Source organism: Haliotis cracherodii, unplaced genomic scaffold (genome assembly GCF_022045235.1).
Source record: "Haliotis cracherodii isolate W230 unplaced genomic scaffold, xgHalCrac1.p SCAF_3, whole genome shotgun sequence".
Classification (NCBI taxonomy): Eukaryota; Metazoa; Mollusca; class Gastropoda; order Lepetellida; family Haliotidae; genus Haliotis; species Haliotis cracherodii.
In genome coordinates this window covers 54,160,633-54,185,481 of record NW_027266286.1, presented here as the reverse complement: position 1 = coordinate 54,185,481, position 24,849 = coordinate 54,160,633, and the positions used below count along the sequence as shown (strand labels likewise).

The 24,849-nt window shown below is 38.3% G+C and overlaps 1 protein-coding gene across 2 annotated transcripts in view; it reads right to left on the bottom strand.

The window, feature by feature from the left end:
* Window positions 1-24,849, bottom strand: part of LOC139474284 (sine oculis-binding protein homolog) — an 87,565-nt gene that overhangs the window by 22,346 nt on the left and 40,370 nt on the right. For both annotated transcript variants that reach the window (XM_071257232.1, XM_071257234.1), the window contains exons 2-3: window positions 21,050-21,251; window positions 4,688-4,774 (exon numbers count right to left, since the gene is read on the bottom strand). In XM_071257232.1, coding sequence (XP_071113333.1) covers window positions 4,688-4,774; window positions 21,050-21,251 — 289 coding nt within the window. The remainder of the gene's footprint in view (window positions 1-4,687; window positions 4,775-21,049; window positions 21,252-24,849) is intronic.

The following is a 24,849-nucleotide window of genomic DNA, read 5'->3' as shown; positions in this document are numbered from 1 at the left end:
GTCCCTGGCCCTTATTTCAAATCCTTACCCCCAGATCATGTGGAACATGTCCCTGGCCCTAATTTCCAATCCTTACCCACAGATCCTGTGTAACATGTCCATGGCCCTTATTTCAAATCCTTACCCCCACATCCTGTGGAACATGTCCTTGGCCCTTATTTCAAATCCTTACCCCCACATCCTGTGGAACATGCTCTTGACCCTTATTTCAAATCCTTACCCCCACATCCTGTGGAACATGTCCCTGACCCTTATTTCAAATCCTTACCCCCACATCCTGTGGAACATGTCCCTGACCCTTATTTCAAATCCTTACCCCCAGATCCTGTGGAACATGTCCATGGCCCTTATTTCAAATCCTTACCCCAGATCTTGCCCTTAATAGAGGAAATATGTTACTCGCAATGATGTAACAAACAAATCCCAAACTAATATTTTCCACATAATGTATTTTCGGTCACTGATTGTTCAAGAATAACAAGAAAATTAACTCGTACAGAATAGAAGACTAGACTTCAAATGTCAGACAGAATGAGCTTGTACATCCACAATATGTCAAATGACATGTGTCAACACATAAGGAAGTGGGTCATGTATCCTATTACTGAAGTATTCAACAGCACATCGATGAATCATTTCAACCTTATATGTAATAGTGCTGAACCACAGGTGTGTCTGTGAAATGATGGATACCGTATTCGACGTAATAAGCACCCCGCTCTAATAAGCGCCTACGGCGGTATTTGCTAATATATTGGCTAGTGAACAATCCTAATTAGCACCCCTTCCGATTGATCAATGTTCACAAGACTTATTTATTCGCGAAAAATACGCACTCGTGTGTTATATGTACCCTTAATTATGGGCAATTAAATTCTAGAAAAATATATCTGTCGTACATAAACATTTCAGGCTGTCATAAACCACAAAATTTATCTTTCAACTCTGTTTTTTTCAAAAAAATAATATTCTAATAAGAGCCCCCTATTGTTAATTTCGAGAGCGCCCTGGGCGCTTATTACATCGAATACGGTAGTTATTTTTACCATCTCTAAGCTGGTTGGATGGCTTAGAAGTAAGTGCTCACTTGCTGCAAACCGGTTTTAACTGCCAATATTGGTCCAATTTGTGAAACCCATTTTGAGTCAAACATTTGGAAAATTTATTCGTGTGAAACTGAAATATGAAGCCATGATTCAACAGCCTAGGTCTTCTCCCTACTCTCAAACTTGTGTCACACCTCTGTGGTCTATTGGATACAGGGTCTGCCCGGAGAGCTTTAGGACGGTGGTTCGATGCCTGACCAGGTCATCCCTAAGGAATTAAAAGTTGGTACTTGTTGTTTTTCTGTCTTGTGCTTGGTATTCAGGGGATAAAACAAGGAATGGCTTGGAGTCAGTATACTGTGTCTGAGATTTTAAGGAAAAAAAAAATTGTTTTAAAGACGATAAAAGAAATTGCCTGATACAAAAATTAGATTTGTCTCAAGGTGTTTTCGGTTTTTTTGCATTAAAAAATTCAAGCTCATAGATTTGAATAAAAAGTTTTTATTTTGTAGCTGTAGCTGAAAAAATATCTAATCTTGATACAAAATCCCATCCCCCTTACCAGTCAAAAAACGTCTTTAGGGGACCTCCCCAGGCCCATGCTGTCACCAAGTCACCAGAAAGGGTAGGATGGGCTCAGTGTGTCAGTGTGTACCCCTGCTACGTGGGAAGCAAATTCTGCATAATGGGATGAAGATAACAAAACATCTCCCCTTGTGTTTCTCTCACAATCTCAGGTTGTTGTTTGTTAGGCTCATAGCAAGCTGATCTCCATTTTCTGCTCTGATAGTCAAGAGATCATGGGTCTCGAGGTACATGAGGCACACAAGTACTTGACAACAGATACATGAGAGATACCCTTGTAATTTGTTATCAGGGCAGGTACGAAGGGCCTTGTGTCTCAGAGGAGACTGTTAGAGAGACCCTGACTAAGCGGGCTGGTGTCTTAGATATGTAAAATAAGAACCTGATATTAATCCTGTGTACAGAAAGGCATAAGTAATCTTTGTCATTGTAAAAGTACAATAAATCAATGCGAACATGTTTTTTTATATATTTGATATTCAGATTAGTTTTCGAAACTTTAGAGACAGTTGTTGAAATAGAAATAAAATTTTAAAAAATGAAATATTGTGACCTCCGAATAGTATCATCGGTTGGATGAAATGTTAAAAAAATGTTTATTTGGCCTCCCCTATTTCTCTGCTTTTACTAAAAGGCCAAGTCCACAAGATCACACATCCTTAAGGTCAGGTTCACCAGATGCAATGTGTGACATAAATCCTGTAGAACAGGTCCACGAGACCAGGTGTGATGTGTTTTGGTGTGTGACACATCTTGTACAACAGTTCCACTGGACCAGATGCCATGTGTTCTGGTGTGAGACACATCTTGTACAACAGTTCCACTGGACCAGATGCCATGTGTTATGGTGTGTGAAACATCTTGTACAACAGTTCCACTGGACCAGATGCGATGTGTTCTGGTGTGTGACACATCTTGTACAACAGTTCCACTGGACAAGATGCGATGTGTTCTGGTGTGTGACACATCTTGTACAACAGTTCCACTGGACCAGATGCCATGTGTTCTGGTGTGTGACACATCTTGTACAACAGTTCCACTGGACCAGATGCCATGTGTTCTGGTGTGTGACACATCTTGTACAACAGTTCCACTGGACCAGATGCCATGTGTTCTGGTGTGTGACACATCTTGTACAACAGTTCCACTGGACCAGATGCCATGTGTTCTGGTGTGTGACACATCTTGTACAACAGTTCCACCAGACCAGATGCCATGTGTTCTGGGGTGTGACACATCTTGTACAACAGGTCCACTGGACCAGATGCCATGTGTTCTGGTGTGTGACACATCTTGTACAACAGTTCCACTGGACCAGATGCCATGTGTTCTGGTGTGTGACACATCTTGTACAACAGTTCCACCAGACCAGATGCCATGTGTTCTGGTGTGTGACACATCTTGTACAACAGATCCACTGGACCAGATGCCATGTGTTCTGGTGTGTGACACATCTTGTACAACAGTTCCACTGGACCAGATGCCATGTGTTATGGTGTGTGAAACATCTTGTACAACAGTTCCACCAGACCAGATGCCATGTGTTCTGGTGTTTGACACATCTTGTACAACAGTTCCACTGGACAAGATGCGATGTGTTCTGGTGTGTGACACATCTTGTACAACAGTTCCACTGGACCAGATGCCATGTGTTCTGGTGTGTGACACATCTTGTACAACAGTTCCACTGGACCAGATGCCATGTGTTCTGGTGTGTGACACATCTTGTACAACAGTTCCACTGGACCAGATGCCATGTGTTCTGGTGTGTGACACATCTTGTACAACAGATCCACTGGACCAGATGCCATGTGTTCTGGTGTGTGACACATCTTGTACAACAGATCCACTGGACCAGATGTGATGTGTTCTGGTGTGTGACACATCTTGTACAACAGTTCCACTGGACCAGATGCGATGTGTTTTGGTGTGTGACACATCTTGTACAACAGTTCCACTGGACCAGATGCCATGTGTTCTGGTGTGTGACACATCTTGTACAACAGGTCCACTGGACCAGATGCCATGTGTTCTGGTGTGTGACACATCTTGTACAACAGTTCCACTGGACCAGATGCCATGTGTTCTGGTGTGTGACACATCTTGTACAACAGATCCACTGGACCAGATGTGATGTGTTCTGGTGTGTGACACATCTTGTACAACAGATCCACTGGACCAGATGCCATGTGTTCTGGTGTGTGACACATCTTGTACAACAGATCCACTGGACCAGATGTGATGTGTTCTGGTGTGTGACACATCTTGTACAACAGTTCCACTGGACCAGATGCGATGTGTTTTGGTGTGTGACACATCTTGTACAACAGTTCCACTGGACCAGATGCCATGTGTTCTGGTGTGTGACACATCTTGTACAACAGGTCCACTGGACCAGATGCCATGTGTTCTGGTGTGTGAAACATCTTGTACAACAGGTCCACTGGACCAGATGCCATGTGTTCTGGTGTGTGACACATCTTGTACAACAGGTCCACTGGACCAGATGCCATGTGTTCTGGTGTGTGAAACATCTTGTACAACAGGTCCACTGGACCAGATGCCATGTGTTCTGGTGTGTGATACATCTTGTACAACAGTTCCACTGGACCAGATGCCATGTGTTCTGGTGTGTGACACATCTTGTACAACAGTTCCACTGGACCAGATGCCATGTGTTCTGGTGTGTGACACATCTTGTACAACAGATCCACTGGACCAGATGCCATGTGTTCTGGTGTGTGACACACATCCTGAAGACCAGGTCTATGAGACCAGATGGGATAAGGAAATGTTACATAAAATGGAGGGGCAGCAATATATGATACAATCCTAACAAAGGTAATTAGGACAGATCCCCCAACCCCACCCCGACCCTCCGCTTAGCCCTTATCATACAGTCCCTTAGTATGAACACCTGTACAGCATATCATAACTGCTAAGGTCATCTAAAAGTGGACCATCACTCTGCCTTTCACTGTCAATAGCTCCAGCTCTGCCTCTATGTCATGCAACATATCACGCACACACAAGGCAACAGACTCTGTTTAGCTCACCTGGCGTCCCACTCTCCTGTCGTCTGTTGAGTGCAGAGACCAGGTTCCGGTGCTGTGCTGCCAAGGAGGACTCACTGTTGGCTGCACCTACAAAATGATACCTGCATTGTAGATACTAGCTGTACAAAACTACTCTTACTTTCGTATTTCATATCTTATATTTATTAGCACAGGTAACTGTTTCAGTAGAATACAACTTACTGTATTTGACATAATAAGCGCCCAGGGCGCTCTCAAACTTAGAAATATGGGGCTCTCATTAGAATATTATTTTGGTGAAAAAAACAGTTGAAAGATCGTAAATTTCATGGTTTATGCTGACAGCCTGAAATGTTTATACACGACAGATATATTTTTCAATAATTTAATTCCCCATAATTAAGGGTGTGTAGTATACACTAATAAATAAGTACACTGATCAATCGCAAGCGGTGCTAATTGGGATTGTTCACAAGCCAATGTATTGGCAAGTAACGCAATGGGCACTTATTAGAGCGTGGCGCTTATTACGTCGAATACGATAATGGTCATGCCTAAATGAGGGTCATGGGGATGTCACGATAATCCCAAAACCAACCCAAAGCCTTTGATGTCACATTGCGTTCTTGCATTATATACCGTAGGGACGTGTAACTAACCCAGTCCAATTTCACTGTAAACTGTTGGGCAAAAGAAAGTATACCCCATCTCCCCGAGGCAAGGGAGTTAAATGACCTTAAAAGTCCAGTTTCCACCCTTGCCGAACTAGGCTGGAATTACTGGGCTCGATCCTAGCGCCAACAGTGGCTATTACCAGTTAAGTCCCTTCTAAGCCTCTCCTATGGACCAATCAGATTCCACCTCTCGTATCACTTGCGTTTGCTTCACACAAAATGGTGGCACCCGGTCAGGACAATCTGATTGATAATCCAGATCTATATTGTGATAAAACGGGTCTTACATCGCAAAATGCATCAAATAACGTGAGCACCTTGATTAAAACCATGAAAAGATTTGGAAAATATCTGCTGACAACGAGTTGGCGGTGCACATGCTTTGCAAATCTTGCAATCGACCGAAATCTGCAGTGCACGATTTTGATTGGACTATGAATAGAGTCGTTAGTCCAGCCAAAATGGAACTCCATAATACCCGCCTAGTTCGGCAAGGGTGGAAACTGGACTTTTATAGTCAGTTAACTCTCTTGCCTCGGCAAGATGAGTATACACATGCAAAGTGGACTTCACCTAAAAAAATGTCAACATTATCAAACATTACAAGGCTGAAAACACTGCAAACTTTGGGTCCAAAACACAACTGTGACACCAGAATCAAATACACCAGCATCAAATAACCATTTCATTTTCAGCCCCCATCAAACATGGCATTATACTCTCTTTTGATTTGCAGTTTTTGTTTATCATTTGCATATTCTTCAATACATAAAGGTAGGAGTGAATAAAATTCTTTATGATTAAATGATTAAATTTATGACTGAAATGTGATTATTATCATATTTTCTTGATTGGGTTCAAATTGTTTTTGTGGGGAATACTATCCTTTTAATTTCAGGTTAAGTCTTTTTTCGTAAAATATGGCTCCAAGGTGTTGAATGTGTTCAAAGGTTGATGATGTGTGGGCATACAGTCAGACACAAATTTGAAAGATTTTGATTTTGCACCTGGTGCTCGAGACATAAATATCAGGTTGCGTTTTTCAATAATAGGTTGCACTGGTGCCTGTTTTATATAGCTTAGTCGAGCCGTGAAACAGCTTGTCAATTATGAAGGTGAAGATGGACCACTTGTGCAACATGATCTCAATTAGAGTGTTATGTCAGACGACAATATTACATTAATGTAATATCATGTCATTGTTTTGGTAACAAGCATTTGAATAAAGTACCACATTTGGTAACAAAGTTTCTGAGATGTAAGAGTATAAGTATATTCCTACCATCATTAATTTATGTATTAATTGGGCGGATGGTTTTATAGATAATCACCAACCAAAGACATGCATGCATGCACGCACATTAGTTTATGCATTACCACGGTGGATGGTTTTATAGATAAATTATACATACTATTCTAAAGTAATAAAATCCTTTTAAGTTGTATGGACAAAACACATCTCAACCAATGATCAATATATCACCATTAATAATTTTTGAAACCTTGATTTCATTTTTAAAGTTTGACTGGAAGCTGAACAACTTGTGAAGTGGTCATTTAAAATGACAGTTGGAATCACACTATCTTAACCTCAATACGGGCCAAGCTTGCCACACACACCAGCCCTGAAATTGTCTCTCGCCTTTCATCCCAGCTATCCTTCATGGTTTTCATTTGTTAGCGTTCATTAGTCAGACTTGTGTCTAACGACCACCATCAAGACAGCAACATGATCCAAGAATTGGGGATGAATGAAAAATACATGCACATAGCAGATTACCAATAATCTCATATTTCAAAACATCTAATGAGTACTTATTGATTAACTCTATCATAACAGTAGGTTGTCAATCACTATATCATAAACACCACACCTTTCAGTTTCAAGAGGCAATCCGACCCCGTTGCCATATTATTCCAATCTGCTCATTGTTAAACAAAATGGCTTCCTCTAATGCCTACAACAGGCTAGTTGTCTGACAGATCCTGAATTTATTACCCTTTGGCAAATACTCCCTATCCAAATGGCCTGCTACTGAGCATAACTAACCAAGAAAGGCTTGTCATTATTGCTAATCCTCCCAATATCAGATAAAACTGTTTTCGGATCAAATTCAGGCTAAATTGAGTCTTGGGGAGATTGAAATACCATGTCCAGTCTGAGGTCCTCTGTTTGCCTGCTGAACCAGTTACCCCATAAAACATCTCTGAAATACACACTTTGCAAATCGGCAGTTGGCATCGAAAAATGTTGCGTTTTTAGTCCACATTAACTTAATGTTATACATGACGATGCGTTCGATCATTATTTTCACGTACAATAAAATCTGACTGGATATTTTTTGTTCGGAAAGGTCATTGTTGACAAGACTTTAAAAACAGACAGACAAAAAATGCTGCGAAAATGAGAGAAATATGAGGCGTAATGTGACAGCACTGGCAAATAATGCTTAATAAATCTTTATTGTTAATCCCGATTCAACAAGTAACATCTATTATCACACGATTAATCCTGACTCTTGACTTCAGCTGTATAAAGCATCTCCCCATTGTTTATTGGTGTTCGGATCGAGTTCACTTTGATAGGCAATTTGTGGAGAAGTATTTTTTAGGTTTTTATTTTGTTAAACATGTTGATTTGGATGACAATTGCTGCATCCTCAGGAAAAGTGTTGAAAATCGTGTCTAAGACAGTTGTGGATGAAGGAAGTTGGGTGGAAGAGTCCAGATTTCAGTGTCGTATTTATTGACATATCACGATTGTTTTGTAAGCTTCGCGTGATCACTTGGTATTTCAATTTTTCGAATGACATGAAAAATGTTGTGATTTCGATGAACAACTCAACATTGCTATTTTCATTCTTATCACACAATTTTATTTGTCTTACAATAAAATATATTTTTTACAAATGGTGTGGGGTTATATTTTGTATATCATGCCTCTCCTTTGGTCTGGGTTCATCAAGTGCACTAGTATCTATCAGCCTCTAAGTACGTATGGGAAAACCTGTTAGTCAGGACAGTTGCCTTTACTACTCACAGAAGCAAATATTATGAATATTGAACAAAAACAGTTATATATATACCATGTATATCATGACAGTCGTTCCTTATATATTCCATGTATATCATGACAGTTGTTCCTTATATATTCCATGTATATCATGACAATTGTTCCTTATATATTCCATGTATATCATGACAGTCGTTCCTTATATATTCCATGTATATTATGACAGTTGTTTTTTATATACTCCATGTATATCATGACAGTTGTCTTTTATATACTCCATGTATATCATGACAGTTGTTCCTTATATATTCCATGTATATCAAGACAGTTGTTCCTTATATATTCCATGTATATCATGACAGTCGTTTTTTATATACTCCATGTATATCATGACAGTTGTTTTTTTATATATTCCATGTATATCATGACAGTCCTTCCTTATATATTCCATGTATATCATGACAGTCCTTCCTTATATATTCCATGTATATCATGACAGTTGTTCCTTATATATTCCATGTATATCAAGACAGTTGTTCCTTATATATTCCATGTATATCATGACAGTTGTTCCTTATATATTCCATGTATATCATGACAATTGTTCCTTATATATTCCATGTATATCATGACAGTTGTTCCTTATATATTCCATGTATATCATGACAATTGTTCCTTATATAATCCATGTATATTATGACAGTTGTTCCTTATATAATCCATGTATATTATGACAGTTGTTCCTTATATATTCCATGTATATTATGACAGTTGTTCCTTATATATTCCATGTATATCATGACAGTTGTTCCTTATATATTCCATGTATATCATGACAGTTGTTCCTTATATATTCCATGTATATCATGACAATTGTTCCTTATATAATCCATGTATATTATGACAGTTGTTCCTTATATAATCCATGTATATCATGACAGTCCTTCCTTATATATTCCATGTATATCATGACAGTTGTTCCTTATATATTCCATCTATATTATGACAGTTGCTGCTACCAGCATAGTTCTGTATCATATTGATAGTTACCATGCATAAATACCATAACACAGGTGGTAAAATAACAACCAATGTATTTGAAGTCTTGTTTCATTTCCTGGAAATATGAAGGCAACGTTCTATCGAAAAAGTAGAAAAATAAGGATTCCAATTAACCTGACAACATTTTCATTATTTCAAAATGCACAAAACAAGAAAAAATAATTGATAAATCACTGGTAAATATCATTAATATCAATTTGAGTAACTCATCTTAGAATTATATAATTGCATTGTTTATTTGATACTACAAGAGTCATAAATATTTTGGTTCTTTTAGACAAGGTATTTCTTACTCATGAACAATATGAAACTTATGAAACAAAAAAAAGGGACAGAAAATGAGCTTCATACTGTAACAGAACCTTGTAACGCATAATACAAGGGTAGTTTAATTTCATGCATGATGAAACTGTTGAAAATATTAAAAATATCAATAAGGGAAGAATAAGATACAAGAATATATCATCACGTATTAGGTATCCGACGTAACTAGGCTTTTTGTATCAGATTAATGTGCAACTGTAATTAATTCTAAAGACAAATTTTGCAAATTGATCATCTGCAAGACAGTATTGTTTGTAATATGAATGTGATTAATTGGTGACTGAGATTGAAAAGTGAGACAATATCATCATTTAGCATTCATCTGCTATACTTATAAACATTACAAAATATTCCACAGAGAAAGTTATATTTTCTGCAATGTGAATTGCGAGATAAACACACGATTAGATGTGTACCTCAAAGTTCATATCACTAATTACAGTAAATTGTTTTCAAAGCTAGTTATTTTGAGAGATATTGTGTTTATTGAAGTAATGTTCATTTTTTTCATTAATAGATTGTATATTGAAGACCATTATGGCATATGCTATTGTGTTACTGCATCTTACACTTCGATACCAAATTTCCAAAATGAGGTGGTCAAAAAATGAAGCTGAATTGTTTGAGTAAGCTGACATCTGATTGGCTCCAAAACACACACTTCCTTCAAATATATTGGCAAGTGAGAGTATCTGTTCAGGGTAGTAGTAGTAGTAGTGGTAGTAGTAGTGGTAGTAGTAGTAGTAGTAGTAGTAGTAGTAGTAGTAGTAGTAGTAGTAGCAGTAGTAGCAGTAGTTAGTCAGTGGCAGTAGTAATAGTAGTAGTAGAAGTAGCAGTAGTGGTAGAAGTAGTTGTAGCAGCAGCAGTAGTAGTAGCAGTAGTAGTAGTAGCAGCAGCAGTAGTAGTAGCAGTAACAGTAGTAGCAGTAACAGTAGTAGCAGTAGTAGCAGCAGCAGTAGTAGTAGCAGTAACAGTAGTAGTAGTAGAAGTAGCAGTAGTAGTAGAAGTAGCAGTAGTAGTAGTAGCAGTACCAGTAGCAGTAGTAGTAGTAGTAGTAGTACCAGTAGCAGTAGTAGTAGTAGTAGCAGTAATAGTAGCAGTAGTAGTAGTTGTAGCAGCAGTAGTAGTAGTAGTAGTAGTAGTAGCAGTAGCAGTAGCAGTAGTAGCAGTAGCAGTAGTAGAGCAGTAGCAGTAGCGGTAGTAGTAGCAGTAGTAGTAGTAGTAGTAGTAGTAGCAGTAGTAGTAGTAGTAGTAGTAGTAATAGTAGCGGTAGTAGTAATAGTAGCAGCAGTAGTAGTGGTAGTAAGTTGCAGCAGCAGTAGTAGTAGTAGTAGTAGTAGCAGTAGCAGTAGTAGCAGTAGCAGTAGCAGTAGTAGAGCAGTAGCAGTAGCGGTAGTAGTAGCAGTAGCGGTAGTAGTAGCAGTAGCAGTAGTAGTAGTAGTAGTAGTAGTAGCAGTAGTAGTAGTAGTAGTAGTAGTAGTAGTAGCAGTAGTAGTAGTAGTAGTAGTAGCAGCAGCTCAGTACACCCACGTATCATTATTGTCCTCGCCTGGCATCAGATAGTGTCTATGACAGACTGTCTGAGTGGAGGTGTGTTCCAGGAGTATTTGCTGACCCTCCATCACTGAGATCCTGACTTACCTCCCTTGCCACACCTACCAGGATGTATGTTGTACACACACAAATACATGGCATCACAGTATAGCAATCAACCTTACAGAAACCCTGGCCACTGAAGTCAGAAGAGAATCTTCAACACTGAACTCACTTCATACTATATTTACATGTTGAGTAGGGCGGTCGGGTAGCCTAGTGGTTAAAGCGTCCGCTTGTCACGCCGAAGCCCCGGGTTCGATTCCCAACATGGGTGCAATGTTTGAAGCCCATTTCTGGTGTCCCCTGCCGTGATATTGCATGAATATTGCTAAAAGCGGTTTAAACCCATACTCACTCACTCACTCGCTACATGTTAAGTCCACGTAATAAAGACAGCTGTCTGTATAATTTTGCAGATGTTTCTGTTTAAAAATGAATTTTGAATATTGTGTTGTGTCTATAAGGGTAGGGTAGAAAGATTAAGTGTAATGACTTTCCAATATTTGCAGTCGAGAAATTTTCAATGCTGATTGGTCAATCGAAGCGATAAGGTGTCATCCCAGCAGGCACATGACATTGTCTCAGTGCTAAAATTAGTTGATCTGAGGTTGGTAGGTTGAAAAACATTCTATCAACATTATTTCAATATTGGCCTTTCGATATTCAAAGATATCTTGAAATCTGAGATTGGTTTCAACATTTATTCTCTTTTGGTCTTTCGCTTTTCGTAAATATGTTGAAATCTGACATTGTTTTCAACATTCATTCAACAGTGGCCTATCAGTATTTGAAAATATGTTAAAATCTGGCATTGCTTTTAACATTGCTTAAACAGTGGCCTTTCCATATTTGAAAATATGTTGAAATGTGACATATTTTCAAAGTGCTTCAACAGTGGCTTTTCAAGATTTGAAAATGTGTTGAAATCAGACATTGTTTTCAACATTGATTCAACATTGGCTTATTGATATTGATAATATGTTTAAAACTGATGTTACATATATATTAATTACTTTTCTTAACCACAGGAATTAATACTAACATTTAAGAATGTATTTTAATGAAACCAGGACATCTCGCATTTAACGAAATGTTTGTAACAATTGTAATCTTAAACTTTGGTTAACTCATCATTATGGTTGTAAGTGCAGTGCACTTAGTTTAACATTTCAAGTCTATGAAAATGTCAGTTAATTATAACATTGAAAAATGTCAAAAATGTACACATATTCTAAAACGTAACATTTTTGCATGAAGTCATTGTTAATTGAGATACTTTGGATATTTATGTACTTAGCAAAGATTTTGTTTCAATTTATAGTTTTCTGAACCTATCATCATCTACTGTCTTATAATATTCATATTGCAATAACATTGCAACGCTACAATGTAGCATGTTTTGTGCAAAGAAAAAATGGATATAAAGTTTGATGGGATATTGGGTGTGAGCTGATCAGCATTATGTGTTTCTTGCCTCAACAATGGTGATCTTTATCTGTTTACCAGACATTTTCTTTCTCTTTTCAGTTGGTTAACAGGACAAGGCGAGCATTTGTCTAAAGAATCAACAGAGATAATGCAGCCTTTATGCAGATCAGTGTTTTCCGAACTGACATCAGATACCTGACATCAGGAGACTCATCGAGGGATGTGACAAAAGACTCAATTGTGCCAATTCATGGATGTGCCAAAGATGTAGCTCACAGATCTTTTTCCCCTTAATATGACTGTGGCATGGATTACACTTATTTAATTGAGGGACACTTTGGTTTGACGTTTTACATTGAAAGGTGAGCATATCCTGTCCCACAAATGGCACCCATCACAAACACATGCAAGGGCAAGTCAATTGTTCACCTGAAAAATTATGGGAACATATGTACATGTCAAAATAGGGAAACTATCAATAGTCGACACTGATACCATACTTAATCATCAGTAGTTTGAAAAAAATCATGAAAACTACCTGTTGTTAACACTTCTCATACCATTTGTTTTTCATACAAGATACACCTTGTTTGCAGATAGAAGGTACTGATTATAACTGTGAAGAGAGATAGCTTCCTCCCTCCTTTAGTGACCCTAACAACTGCTGCATACTGAATCTAAGAATGGCTGACATGTTAGACTTGAGTCCATCTTCCACAAAGCCTGGGAATCTGCTTGAGGGAAAACTATCACAATACTTATTGCAAAGTGATACAGTCTTACAATAAACTCAAAATAGTATTTCAACTAGAAACCCCTCAAACATTCAGACTCTGTTAGGTGTTTACAGTCACATTTTTATCCACATCTGCATCAAGTTGAAATGTCCATTATCTGTCTCTTATAGAGCCCATATTATGTTACTTTGCCATTCTCTGTGAAAATATGCAACAGCTAGCTAACATTATATCCTTGTATCTTTCATGTAAATGATACTCTTCTATCACTGGCACAAAGTTTGAAACTGATAGAGCATCAAATCCAAATAGGCATCAAAATCTGTCCAAATAGTATTCTACATGATTTAAGCACCACTTTGAATAATTCATTTATCATGAATAGTAAATCCCTGTGATTTGAAAATGGACCATTCAAACACCAATATTTCTGTGAATTAACAATCCAGTTGTGTTTATCAGTCAGTTATAAAGAAAACCTGAAGTGATTATCTATTGATAATTGAATTAGGAACAAACAGTTTTAATATCAAGTTGAGACAGTGATAAATACCAGATGTCTTCCCTAAAGTATCGCTTTACATGCAGAACCTGAAATTTTAGGCCGGATATCAAATTTTTACATTAATATCTCCAAGCAGGAGACAGACTAACAAATATAATTTCTCCTCGGACTCAAGAATTTATCCCACAGCAGAAAACATGTATTCGATCCACTGTGGATCACTCAAAAGTGAAAGAAAAACGAACGGCATATTTTCTCCTCGTGTTGTCTCGGGAGTTTCCTCCCAAAGGTTGTATTTCAAAGCAAGACTAAGCTTTTCTTTCAGACCACTACACCTTACAGAATAAACAACTTTCTCTGAATTTATAGGTTATGGAGATACAAGGGAAAGATGATCTGCCAACAGCCGAGAAATTGGTCATTGTTCTTGTGTCACGGGGTATCGTATGACAGACAGTTAAAATCATACATGTAATGAAAACATCACACATTAATCTGGTCTGACGTGAACTATGAATCATGCCAAAGACGCTGGCAATATGATCTAGCTCCGATCTGGCTAGGGAGAAGGGAATTTCAGAGGAAGGATATCAGATGTGGTCCGCACAGACCTGCGCGATACGCACACAACCTGATGTGCAGTGCAGATTACGCCGCACATCTGAGCCCCCTCCCATAATACAATTCTCCATTTCATAACTTCCTGTCGGTAATCAATGGTACAGATGCATGTCAGAAAATAATACCACCGATATGGTTTAGAAGGGTTGTCCATTGATTCTTAGCATAGCTCCCCGCTAGACATTTCTTACAGGGCCTCTGATGGATGCGAGCTTCATTCTGACACAAAAACATTCATCATTTGCCAAAGTTTTTCCAGACTTCTCCTGCTTATTTTGCACTATTCATAAATATTGATTCTGATATTATTGAAGAAGGTGATGTTTTTATCTCATTTGTTTTAATTCCAACTTATGTTTTAAAGAATTAATCACATATGCTGCAGCATTTTCTTCTACATGCTATATCTGTTTCTACCATTTTGTTACATCAGTGTCTTATTTGTGGCATCCACACACATCACCTATGTTTAGAATTAATCTCTGATGGAATATATTTGATTAACTTTCGGGTAAGATATTTCTCTTTCTGAATTATTCTGTTCACATAACTGATCTACTCATCACACCATCAACAAACTCATCTGGGTTTTATTCAGCTTTTGAACCTGATGCTAAAAGAATCAATTTTGAAGCATCATGCTACAAATCAAAAGAGCTTATTCCTATTTCATTAATCTAGAGACTCTTCAAGTCCTCGGGGCATAGATCGACCTCCCTGCCATATATCCAACTCAGTCTGCAGAAAGTGATGAAATTCATAACATGAAAGAAGAAACGATCCTAGCGTGACTGAAGACCATATGGGGACATAGATAATGTTGTTCTCAACTCCTTGAGGAGAATACATACTCACACCAGTTGTAAGTCCCCCACTTACCAGGAGGTGTTGCAGAAAGCAGCAAGGCAACATGTAAGTAACTATCACATGCATTCCTCTCAAAGCTTACCTAGTTGCACTAAATCACAAGAATATAAAGTTAAATAATCAATTTTTTTTTTTTTACATTTTCAAACACCCTCTTTGTTTTTCTATAGAGAGACAATTTTGATAATAATAAAAAACATAAAATTTTATTTTTTTCAAATCAGAACTTTACATTCCTTTGGCTAGGACAAAGGATGAAACTTGCAGACTCGCTCTCATGGACCACAGTTTGTGTGATCTAGGCTGGGCCTTGCATTAAGCATCAAAGCATCTGTCATATAAACACATGTAAGGAACTTCTGACAGTGTATTCAAATATCTTTTAGTAAAATAACCCCCCATATACTTTAACGATTTGTGAATGACTTTCATTCTAATAATGGAAATACCCAGAAGCAGAATTCCCCAATAGGGTCACCCCCCTCCCATTATTAATCTATATTTAGACTGCTGAAAGTAGTTCAGTGGGCAGGGCCTATTTTTCTTTTCAATTCATCAACTTATGAACACAAAGATATTTTCCTCGTTAGCCAATCAAATTACTGGAAATTACAAAGAATTTCTTTTTTTTTACAAAGAATTTATTTACTACACTGTGCACAGTGAGACTAGACCTTTCTGTATTCTCTGCATGTAAATTAGTGTGAACCCAACTCTTGTCTTGTTCCACAATGAAGACAGTGTGTGACTTAGAGATTACAAATTCTATATTACGATAAATCTTGATATTAATGCATCTCCAAATTACTACGACTGCTGACACCTACCCGGTAGCAACAAATGTGACTCAATATCAATGTGACTCCCCCTACCTCAATTCCCATTGGAATGATACATATCCTCACCTTAATCCTCCATTCCTATTCTTTGAATGACATTGTTACATACTTGTTAAATCTGCTGCTCAATAAACCGTATTTGTGTTAATATTCAAGTTGGTATTTCTGCTATCCAAAGTCTTCAGTGAGGGCGTCTTATTGTTGGTACTCATTTTGGAGACATAAATGCAAAGTTTGATCAATGCGAAGAAAGATCACTCGCATTTTTCTCATTTAGTTCACTCTCATGTTAATTTCAAGATCTACAGTATTTTAATGGGACCTTAGGGTACATTGCTCCACAAACACTATGACTCTCCTTAGTATGAAGAAGAAGAAGAAGAAGAAGAAGAAGAAGAATTGTTATTGTACAGAACACCCTCGTAGTGTAGGGTACAAACTATCTACATATGGACATGTATATAATTATAGACATGAAAGGTAGATAAACACGATGTACATTATACATAGAGGTATTACATGTTATTTCATTTACAGCATATAAACATTTATGTATTTCATGAGGTGGCTGGCAGCGTACACATAGTTTTGATACTGTATTGATGGACTAGAAGAGAATTTCTCATGGCCTCAGCTTAAACATGTGGAATTACAGTCCTGGCAACAAGACTTGACCATTCTTTTGGTGGGTTCATCAATTGTTTTAGGAGGTTGGTTTTATCAGTATGTGATGAAGCATAACAGTTATAGGAGCGTGACTTCTTTGTGGATTGTGCCATTCAATGTTTTGTTTCACCATAACGACAATAACGCTATATATGTCCTAACTCAGTTGGAGGGCATCTGGTCACCTGATGGTTGAAGCCTTCCCGCATCATGCCAGGCTTGAGTTCGATTCTTAACATGGGTACAACGTGTGAAGCCCATTTCGGGTGACCCTTCCATGATAATGGAATATTTCTAAAAGAGTTAGGAAAGTGTTAGAGTTTCCTTGCTTTTTGTATATATTAAAAAGTGGATAAAGTGTATGTATGAAATATAAAAATAAAAATAATATCAATTATGTCTCTCTCTCTGCAGTTGATAAACAAACACAAACAATATAATCATCACTAATAACTGGTTAGCAACCCTATCTTATAAATGATAGGTTTTAAGTTTTCAACCAGTTATTTGTCATAAAAATCTGTGTTTTTGTCTCTGTAGAAGTAGAAGACACATGCCTACAGCAGGCTCCTACAAAAAGTCATTTTTCTCATGAAACACAAAATTAATAGGTTTAACACACAACAAAACAAAAATTACAAAATAATCACTTTTTGAAATTTCTTAAATTTGGAGGGGACAATGTCACAAAGTCTTGCTGACAATTTCAGCTGTTGAAGTAATTGAAACGCTTTAAAAAGATGGTTGACTGGATTATCTCACTTCACCGAATTAGACACAAGATGACAAATTGAAGGCATCATTCAACAATGTGATTTCTAAAGGATAGCGAAGCCCATTTCTGGCGCCCCTGCCATATTGCTGGAATACTGCAACAAGCAACAACGGTTATAACTCACTTTTCTTAAGAATGGTAAATACCACAATCACAGCTGCAATCAAGGCATGGCAAGGGGAGATAACTAGGGTTTGTGTTACATATCAGGCCCACATTGCCCAGAGATCATTAAGAGAGTGAATTGTGTTTATTTCAGTGTCAGTGTATTGTGGGATGGGAGCCAAATGAGGGGCAGCTCATATGCATGTACCACCATGAGCAGGGTTAGGGTGCCAATAGACCAGAGTTAATAATTGAGGAGAGGCTTGCATTTGAACCCATGATTTGACCAACGGGACACAGGAATTGGCAACACCTCAATCTACTGGGCCAACCATGTCCTCTGCATGGTACATATACAGAAATATTATAAATTTGGACAATCATCCTAAACAAAAACTAGACAAAAATTGTCCACAAAATGTTATAATGTAATGAAATAGCATTTTTCCTATCATTCAGAAACACTGATTCAAATGGTCCATTTTTTTATACCATTAAATTTTGACAAGATAGACACAATTTTATGGATAACAACTTCTTTAATACTGTGAAAAGCGATGTTTTAGTATAGATCCTAATACCGTTGTCAAGCAAGACCAGTCTTGCTTGACAACAGTATAAGGATCTAAGCATCTATACCAACGGTATTAGGATCTATACCGAAACGTCGCTTTTCACAGTATTAAAGAAGTTGTTATCCATGAAATTGTGTCTATCTTTTCATCCGTCAACTTAAGTAATATCAAACAATTCATTAATTTTTGGTTCAATTTAGATATTCTTTTTACCACTGACTAAAAAGGCACTTTCAATTATTTGATTTATTTTCAGATTCAGAGTCAATGTTCAAAATTTTAAAAATTTGCATTTAAATACGATCTGATATATGTAAAAAAAATATAGAAAAAAATGATGATATAGTATAACAACACAAAGAGTTATGTCCCATATTGACCTGTTTTGAAGTTTGTCTGAAGAGTAAAGAAAATGTTCTAAAAATTATTATTTTATTCCTCATTTGTGAAATTTGGGGTCAGTAGATCCATAAACTAATGAGACAAGGGTGGCCCCGATTTAGCTGTTTATGTAGCTCCCCGAGGCCAAAGATGGTATTCGATGACACATGCAGCATCAGTCTCAGGGACAAACTCAAACATGACTCTTCACAAAAACTACATATCACTGTCCTGGTTAACTTTGTTATCAAGTTGCTGTTATAAAATCAACCTCATTTTCAAACCCCATTAGGCTTCTGCAACAAAACGACATTGATCACATTGTCTATCTTTGAAAGGTCCAGTAATGACCATGATGTAAAAATATTAATTTCTTAAGTAATTTTATCCAGTGCATTTTCAGAACATGATCTGACATTATCTCAAGATGGTGATATTTATATGCTAGAAACTACCCCATAGCTAAATAGCGGTTCAGGTGTCCAGGCGCAGGAGACAAAACATGGCAGCAGGTTTTATTGAACCGTTCTTGGCTGATCACAAGCTGTGGAGCTGAGGACACTCTTCCCTCTGATTGGAGTCTCAGACTTTCTTGTGCGTGTAAATATGGCATATATCGTGGACAGCTTGCTCACTGCATAACTCAAGACAGTTGACTAATTTCGATAAAAATTCTTCCAGAAACCACCGTTTTTCCTGTGGTAGTGTGCTCATATTTCTTGAAACCATCAAATTATTTCACAAGTGATACACAAAAGTTAGCTGCTTTTCCACTGCATGTAAATAATGACTAGAAAAGTTTCTATCATCTAAATTACATTTTTATACAAGAAAAATCATTTTGAGCTTCACTGGTGTTTTGATCAATTGATTTGATGATTAATATGAAATCATTAAAATGCAGCGTCAGGGAAAATGGTACAGAACAATGCATTTTCTACATGCAATTTGATTAATCAATGAAAAGATTCTATCATAAGATGGAGTACTGTTTTATGACTGTGTCAGCAGTATTCCAGCTATCCTACTGCCTGGAGCCTTGGCCAGGTAAACAAGGGGTTGATTGCATGAGCAGCACAGGACAAGTAAGATCATACACTATGATCATTTAGTTAGCCCCTACAACAAACAAAGGGTACGTGGGACGTTTGCTGCCTTTTAATCCCCACAGGGTGCGATTTCCCGTCGACAAGACTGGATTTGGTGCAGTTGGTAAATTATTCCACAAACAGGCAGATACATATCACTTGTTTTAACTTATACCATTTACCCCAGATCCAAACAAACTAAAATAAGAGTACTTTCATTTCGCATGATGTTGAACAGTTCATGAGTACATCCTGTTCATGTGCACTACACTACCAGTCCTTGCTATATACATGTTAACCAATCACATTCCTCTTCATCATTAATTTACATACAATTAAATTCCGAGAAGTTTAAGGGTAAATGATGACCAAACAAATCACTCAGTTTACTCTTGAGGATAAAAGAATAAAACTGAAACTACTCAGGTTTCCATCAGCTACAGAACAAAATGGCGGTCTCCATTTGATGACAGTTTATGACCTTGTGGCCATTTCTTGATAGTTTGACATCAGACAGAGGATTATATTAATTGTACAGCATTTCAAAGACGTCCAAAGAGAACCAGTCATAACTGTCTTCCTTTTACCATTCAAACACTGTGAAATGGGACACAGTTCCCGTGGTGACGGAAGTTGACAAATTTGATAACGTGACGTCAGCTGGTCATACTGATACTGATATGCAAACATTCAATTTTGATGTGCTGTCTAGATCTCAGAAAAAGGTTAAGACTTTTAAGACGTGATTATGATTAATTGTAACAGGGTAAACATTAGGTGAGGTGATTATGATAACGAACTATAGTAATGTTGAAGTGTTTATGTACTTGTCCAAGGACAAATCCACTGCTGAGGGCAATATAAAAAAATGACGAGTAAACTAACATTGTCATGATACTTGTTCTAATTTTCCTGTAAAGCACGTGATGCAGCCAGTTAATCTGTTGTGCGGTCAGTTCTTCACTGCAGTCTGGTGTGGTTGAGAAATAAAAATGAATCTGTTAACAGTTTCTGACAATCAGAACAATCGTTAATGCTAGTTGTATTGGTATCAAGTTATAAGGTATGTATCTTGTATAACACCAAGTGCAAAATCACGGTGAGACATGTCTGTATGTTCTACTCACTGAGGCGCCCACTCTCTCCCTCCTCTGGTGTCATCAGACCACTTTCGCTGCCGTCCAGGCTGTCACCATCACACACGTCACCATCGTCCATGCTGTCTTCGGGCCGATAGCGCCCCAGGTTAAGCTGTTCTGTCTCACTACTGCTGACCTTGTCGTAGCCGTACCAGCCTAGCAGCTCATTCATAGTGGTCTCTGCATAGTCCTGAAACAGACAGTGGTGTTAAGTTTGTGCATTTCACAGTGGTCTCTGCAGAACAACAATTTCAGAATTCTATCACATCCTAACTCCTATCTCCATTTCCTATTTCAATCCTTTCCTCTCCGATTTCAATCAATATCTGACCCCAGCCTAGACCTGACCTCATCCTAACTCATCTGCTTTACCCTGATCCTATATGAACTCAACTCAAATTTCAACTTAATTATTAACCTCACCTGACTTTCTTATCTCACCCTAACTCACTTCTCACCAGAACTTATATCACACTTTATCCCCCTACCTTAACTCACATCTCACACCATCCTCTACCTTAACTCACATCTCACCCTATCCTCCTACCTTAACTCACATCTCACCCTATCCCCTACCTTAACTCACATCTCACCCTATCCCCTACCTTAACTCACATCTCACCCTATCCCCTACCTTAACTCACATCTCACACCATCCTCTACCTAAACTCACATCTCACACCATCATCTACCTAAACTCACATCTCACACCATCCTCTACCTAAACTCACATCTCACCCTATCCCCTACCTTAACTCACATCTCACTCTATGCCCTACCTTAACTCACATCTCACACCATCATCTACCTAAACTCACATTTCACCCTATCCCCTACCTTAACTCACATCTCACACCATCCTCTACCTAAACTCACATCTCACCCTATCCCCTACCTTAACTCACATCTCACTCTATTATCTCGACTGAAATTCTATCTCACACTATTCTCTACCTTGACTCAAATCCCACACTCTCATCTCACCTAAACTTCTATCTCACCCTATCCCCTACCTTAATTCACATCAGAGGCAGTGGGGAAGCCTAGTAGTTAAGCATTTGCTCATCATGCCGAAGACCCGGGTTTGATTCCCACATGTGTACAATGTGTGAAGCCCATGTCTGGTGTCCCCCGCCCTGATATTGCTGGAATATTGCTAAAAGCGGCATAAAACCACACTCACTCACTATACTCACATCTCACCTGAACCTCTATCTCACCCTATTCCCTACCACAACAAACATATCTTACCTAGCCTCATCACAATGTGTACTATTCCTACTCCTCAGTTCAGTTGGAGGAAGCAAGGCCCCACCTTCTACCCCCTGCCCCAGGTGTATCAGGTGCCCCTTTGCAACACCTAGCCCACAGCTGGATGAAAGTACAGTTAAAGTGTGTGGGAGGCAGCCTACACCAGCAAGGAAGCCTTAATGTGACAGCGGAAGTGTTACCCAACCCCTCTACCTTTCCTGGAGCAAGCAAACTCCATTCACCACCACACCCCACTTTAATTTTGCTGAATAATCTACAAAAGCGATGATCACCAAACATGCCAGGAATGTTGAGCCATATTGCTGACCGTCGGAACTGTTATCGTATATCACACATGCATGGTGCTATTTCTGGCTGTTACATTATATGTTGCATGCAATCAGCACATGTTGTGTTCTGTTCAAGATGTTCCCATCACATTGGGTTACCTCAACTATCCAGGGAAGGCTTTTATATCCTAACCTCTTCCGCTACCCATATCCTACCCCTCCATTATACTGATCACATCTCAACTCACCCCAATTCCGGTTTCACCTCAACTCTTAACTCGCCCTTAACTCCTATCTCACCCTAACCCAAGTTCTATCTCACCTCAGCTCCTATCGAACACTTATTTCAACCTCAACTATATAGGGAAGGCTTGTATATCCTAACTTCTTTCTCACCCTTTCTCGACCTCTTCGCAACTCCTAACTCATGCCAACTCATATCTCTTCCCAACTCCTATCTCACCCCAACACCTATCTCACTCAAATTCCTATCTCATGCCAACTCATATATGACCCAATTCATATCTCTTCCACACTCGTATCCACCTAAACTCTTATCTCACCCTAACTCCTCTCTCATGTCAACTCATATCTCACCCTAACTACTATTTTTTCAACCTTATATCTACCTCACCTCAATTTTTGACTCAAAGGGGGTAACTAAGGCTCCGCAATTTGCTGTGCAGAGCTGCACGCCAGAAACCTATGATTGTGGGTTCGAATCCTGGTTCACCCCGATTATGTCTCTTGGCTTGTCAGCACCATACCCGTGCTCGTGGGTTTCACGTATTGAAGCAGTCTTGCTTGACAACGGTATAAGGATCTATACCGAAACGTCGCTTTTTACAGTATTAAAGAAGTTGTTATCCATAAAAATTGTGTCTATCTTGTCATCCGTCAACTTCTAAGTAATGCCTATCAAACAAAATATATCACACATGTATGACATTCCCTATGTTCCTTGGTTAAGTTCTACATTACAAACAATAAACAATCTCATTAAAATCAGATCTTACTTCTCACTACCGCTAAACAAAGATCTGAGGACATCCCATTACGGATCACGTCAGACCAACATATTTTGACAAATTCTCGATTACAAATTTGAAACCTGAACAAAAGAACATTCTGGTATGGTTAATAGATGGTCTAGATTGTATGGATTCAGTCGTTAAACCCGTAACTATCGTTTGGAATATCCCGTGTTAATGTTTTCGAGGCTGTATGATTAGAAATCACATTCCGACTGTCACTTTCATGATCTGGACAGGCGACGCTCTGATTGGTCGGATGAAAGGTCGTTCTGACGTGACCCCTAATGGGATGTCTTCAGATCTTTGTTTAGGGGTAGCGAGAAATAAGGTCTGATTTTAATGAGATTGAAACAATAAATAGAAGACATTAAGGCATTAAATGGATAACTATTCCTCTTTCCTGTCCCATTTTGTTCTCGATTTGGAAATCATCATTAAAGAGAAATATGTAACTGATGGTATTTAAAATTATATTTGAAACTTTGTTAAACTACTTAATGTTCATCGATTTCTCTGAAACTGTAAACCACTGAACACATATCCATTGACACATGCCACTGGTCATGACAAACCTGTTTTGTAGGCATGTAAATTCCATACAGTGATATCTTGTTTCATGCCCTGTACTTGAGGCTTGTTACACAGCCTAGTTCATGGTAGTCATTGCACTGCATTATGTTTTTGATGTGTACAATTATTAGATTTATTGTCATGATTTTTTTGTTATCAATTTATTTTAACCAGTCGCCAGTATTGGATTACCCTTACATAATTTATTTTAACCTGTCGCCTGTATCGGATTGCCCTTATATATGCCAATGAGCTCACACATCAAGAAGTTATAAATGCCATATTTTGGTATTCAACTTCCCAACTTGGAAATATGACTTTGCGCAAGTTTAATGCAAGTTTGGACTCCCAAAAATATTATTGTATATTGTTTTCTTGAATAGTTCTTAAATTGGTGTATAGACAAGATGGTGGTGGGGCTGTAGGGTGGAGTGAGTTGATGGACAGGTGGCTGTACAAATAAGATGGTGGAGGGTGTAGGATGGGGTATTGATGTGGGGGTGGGTGTACAGACAAGATGGTGGAGGGTGTAGGATGGGGTATTGATGTGGGGGTAGGTGTACTGACAAGATGGTGGAGGGTGTAGGATGGGGTATTGATGTGGGGGTGGGTGCACAGACTAGATGGTGGAGGGTGTAGGATG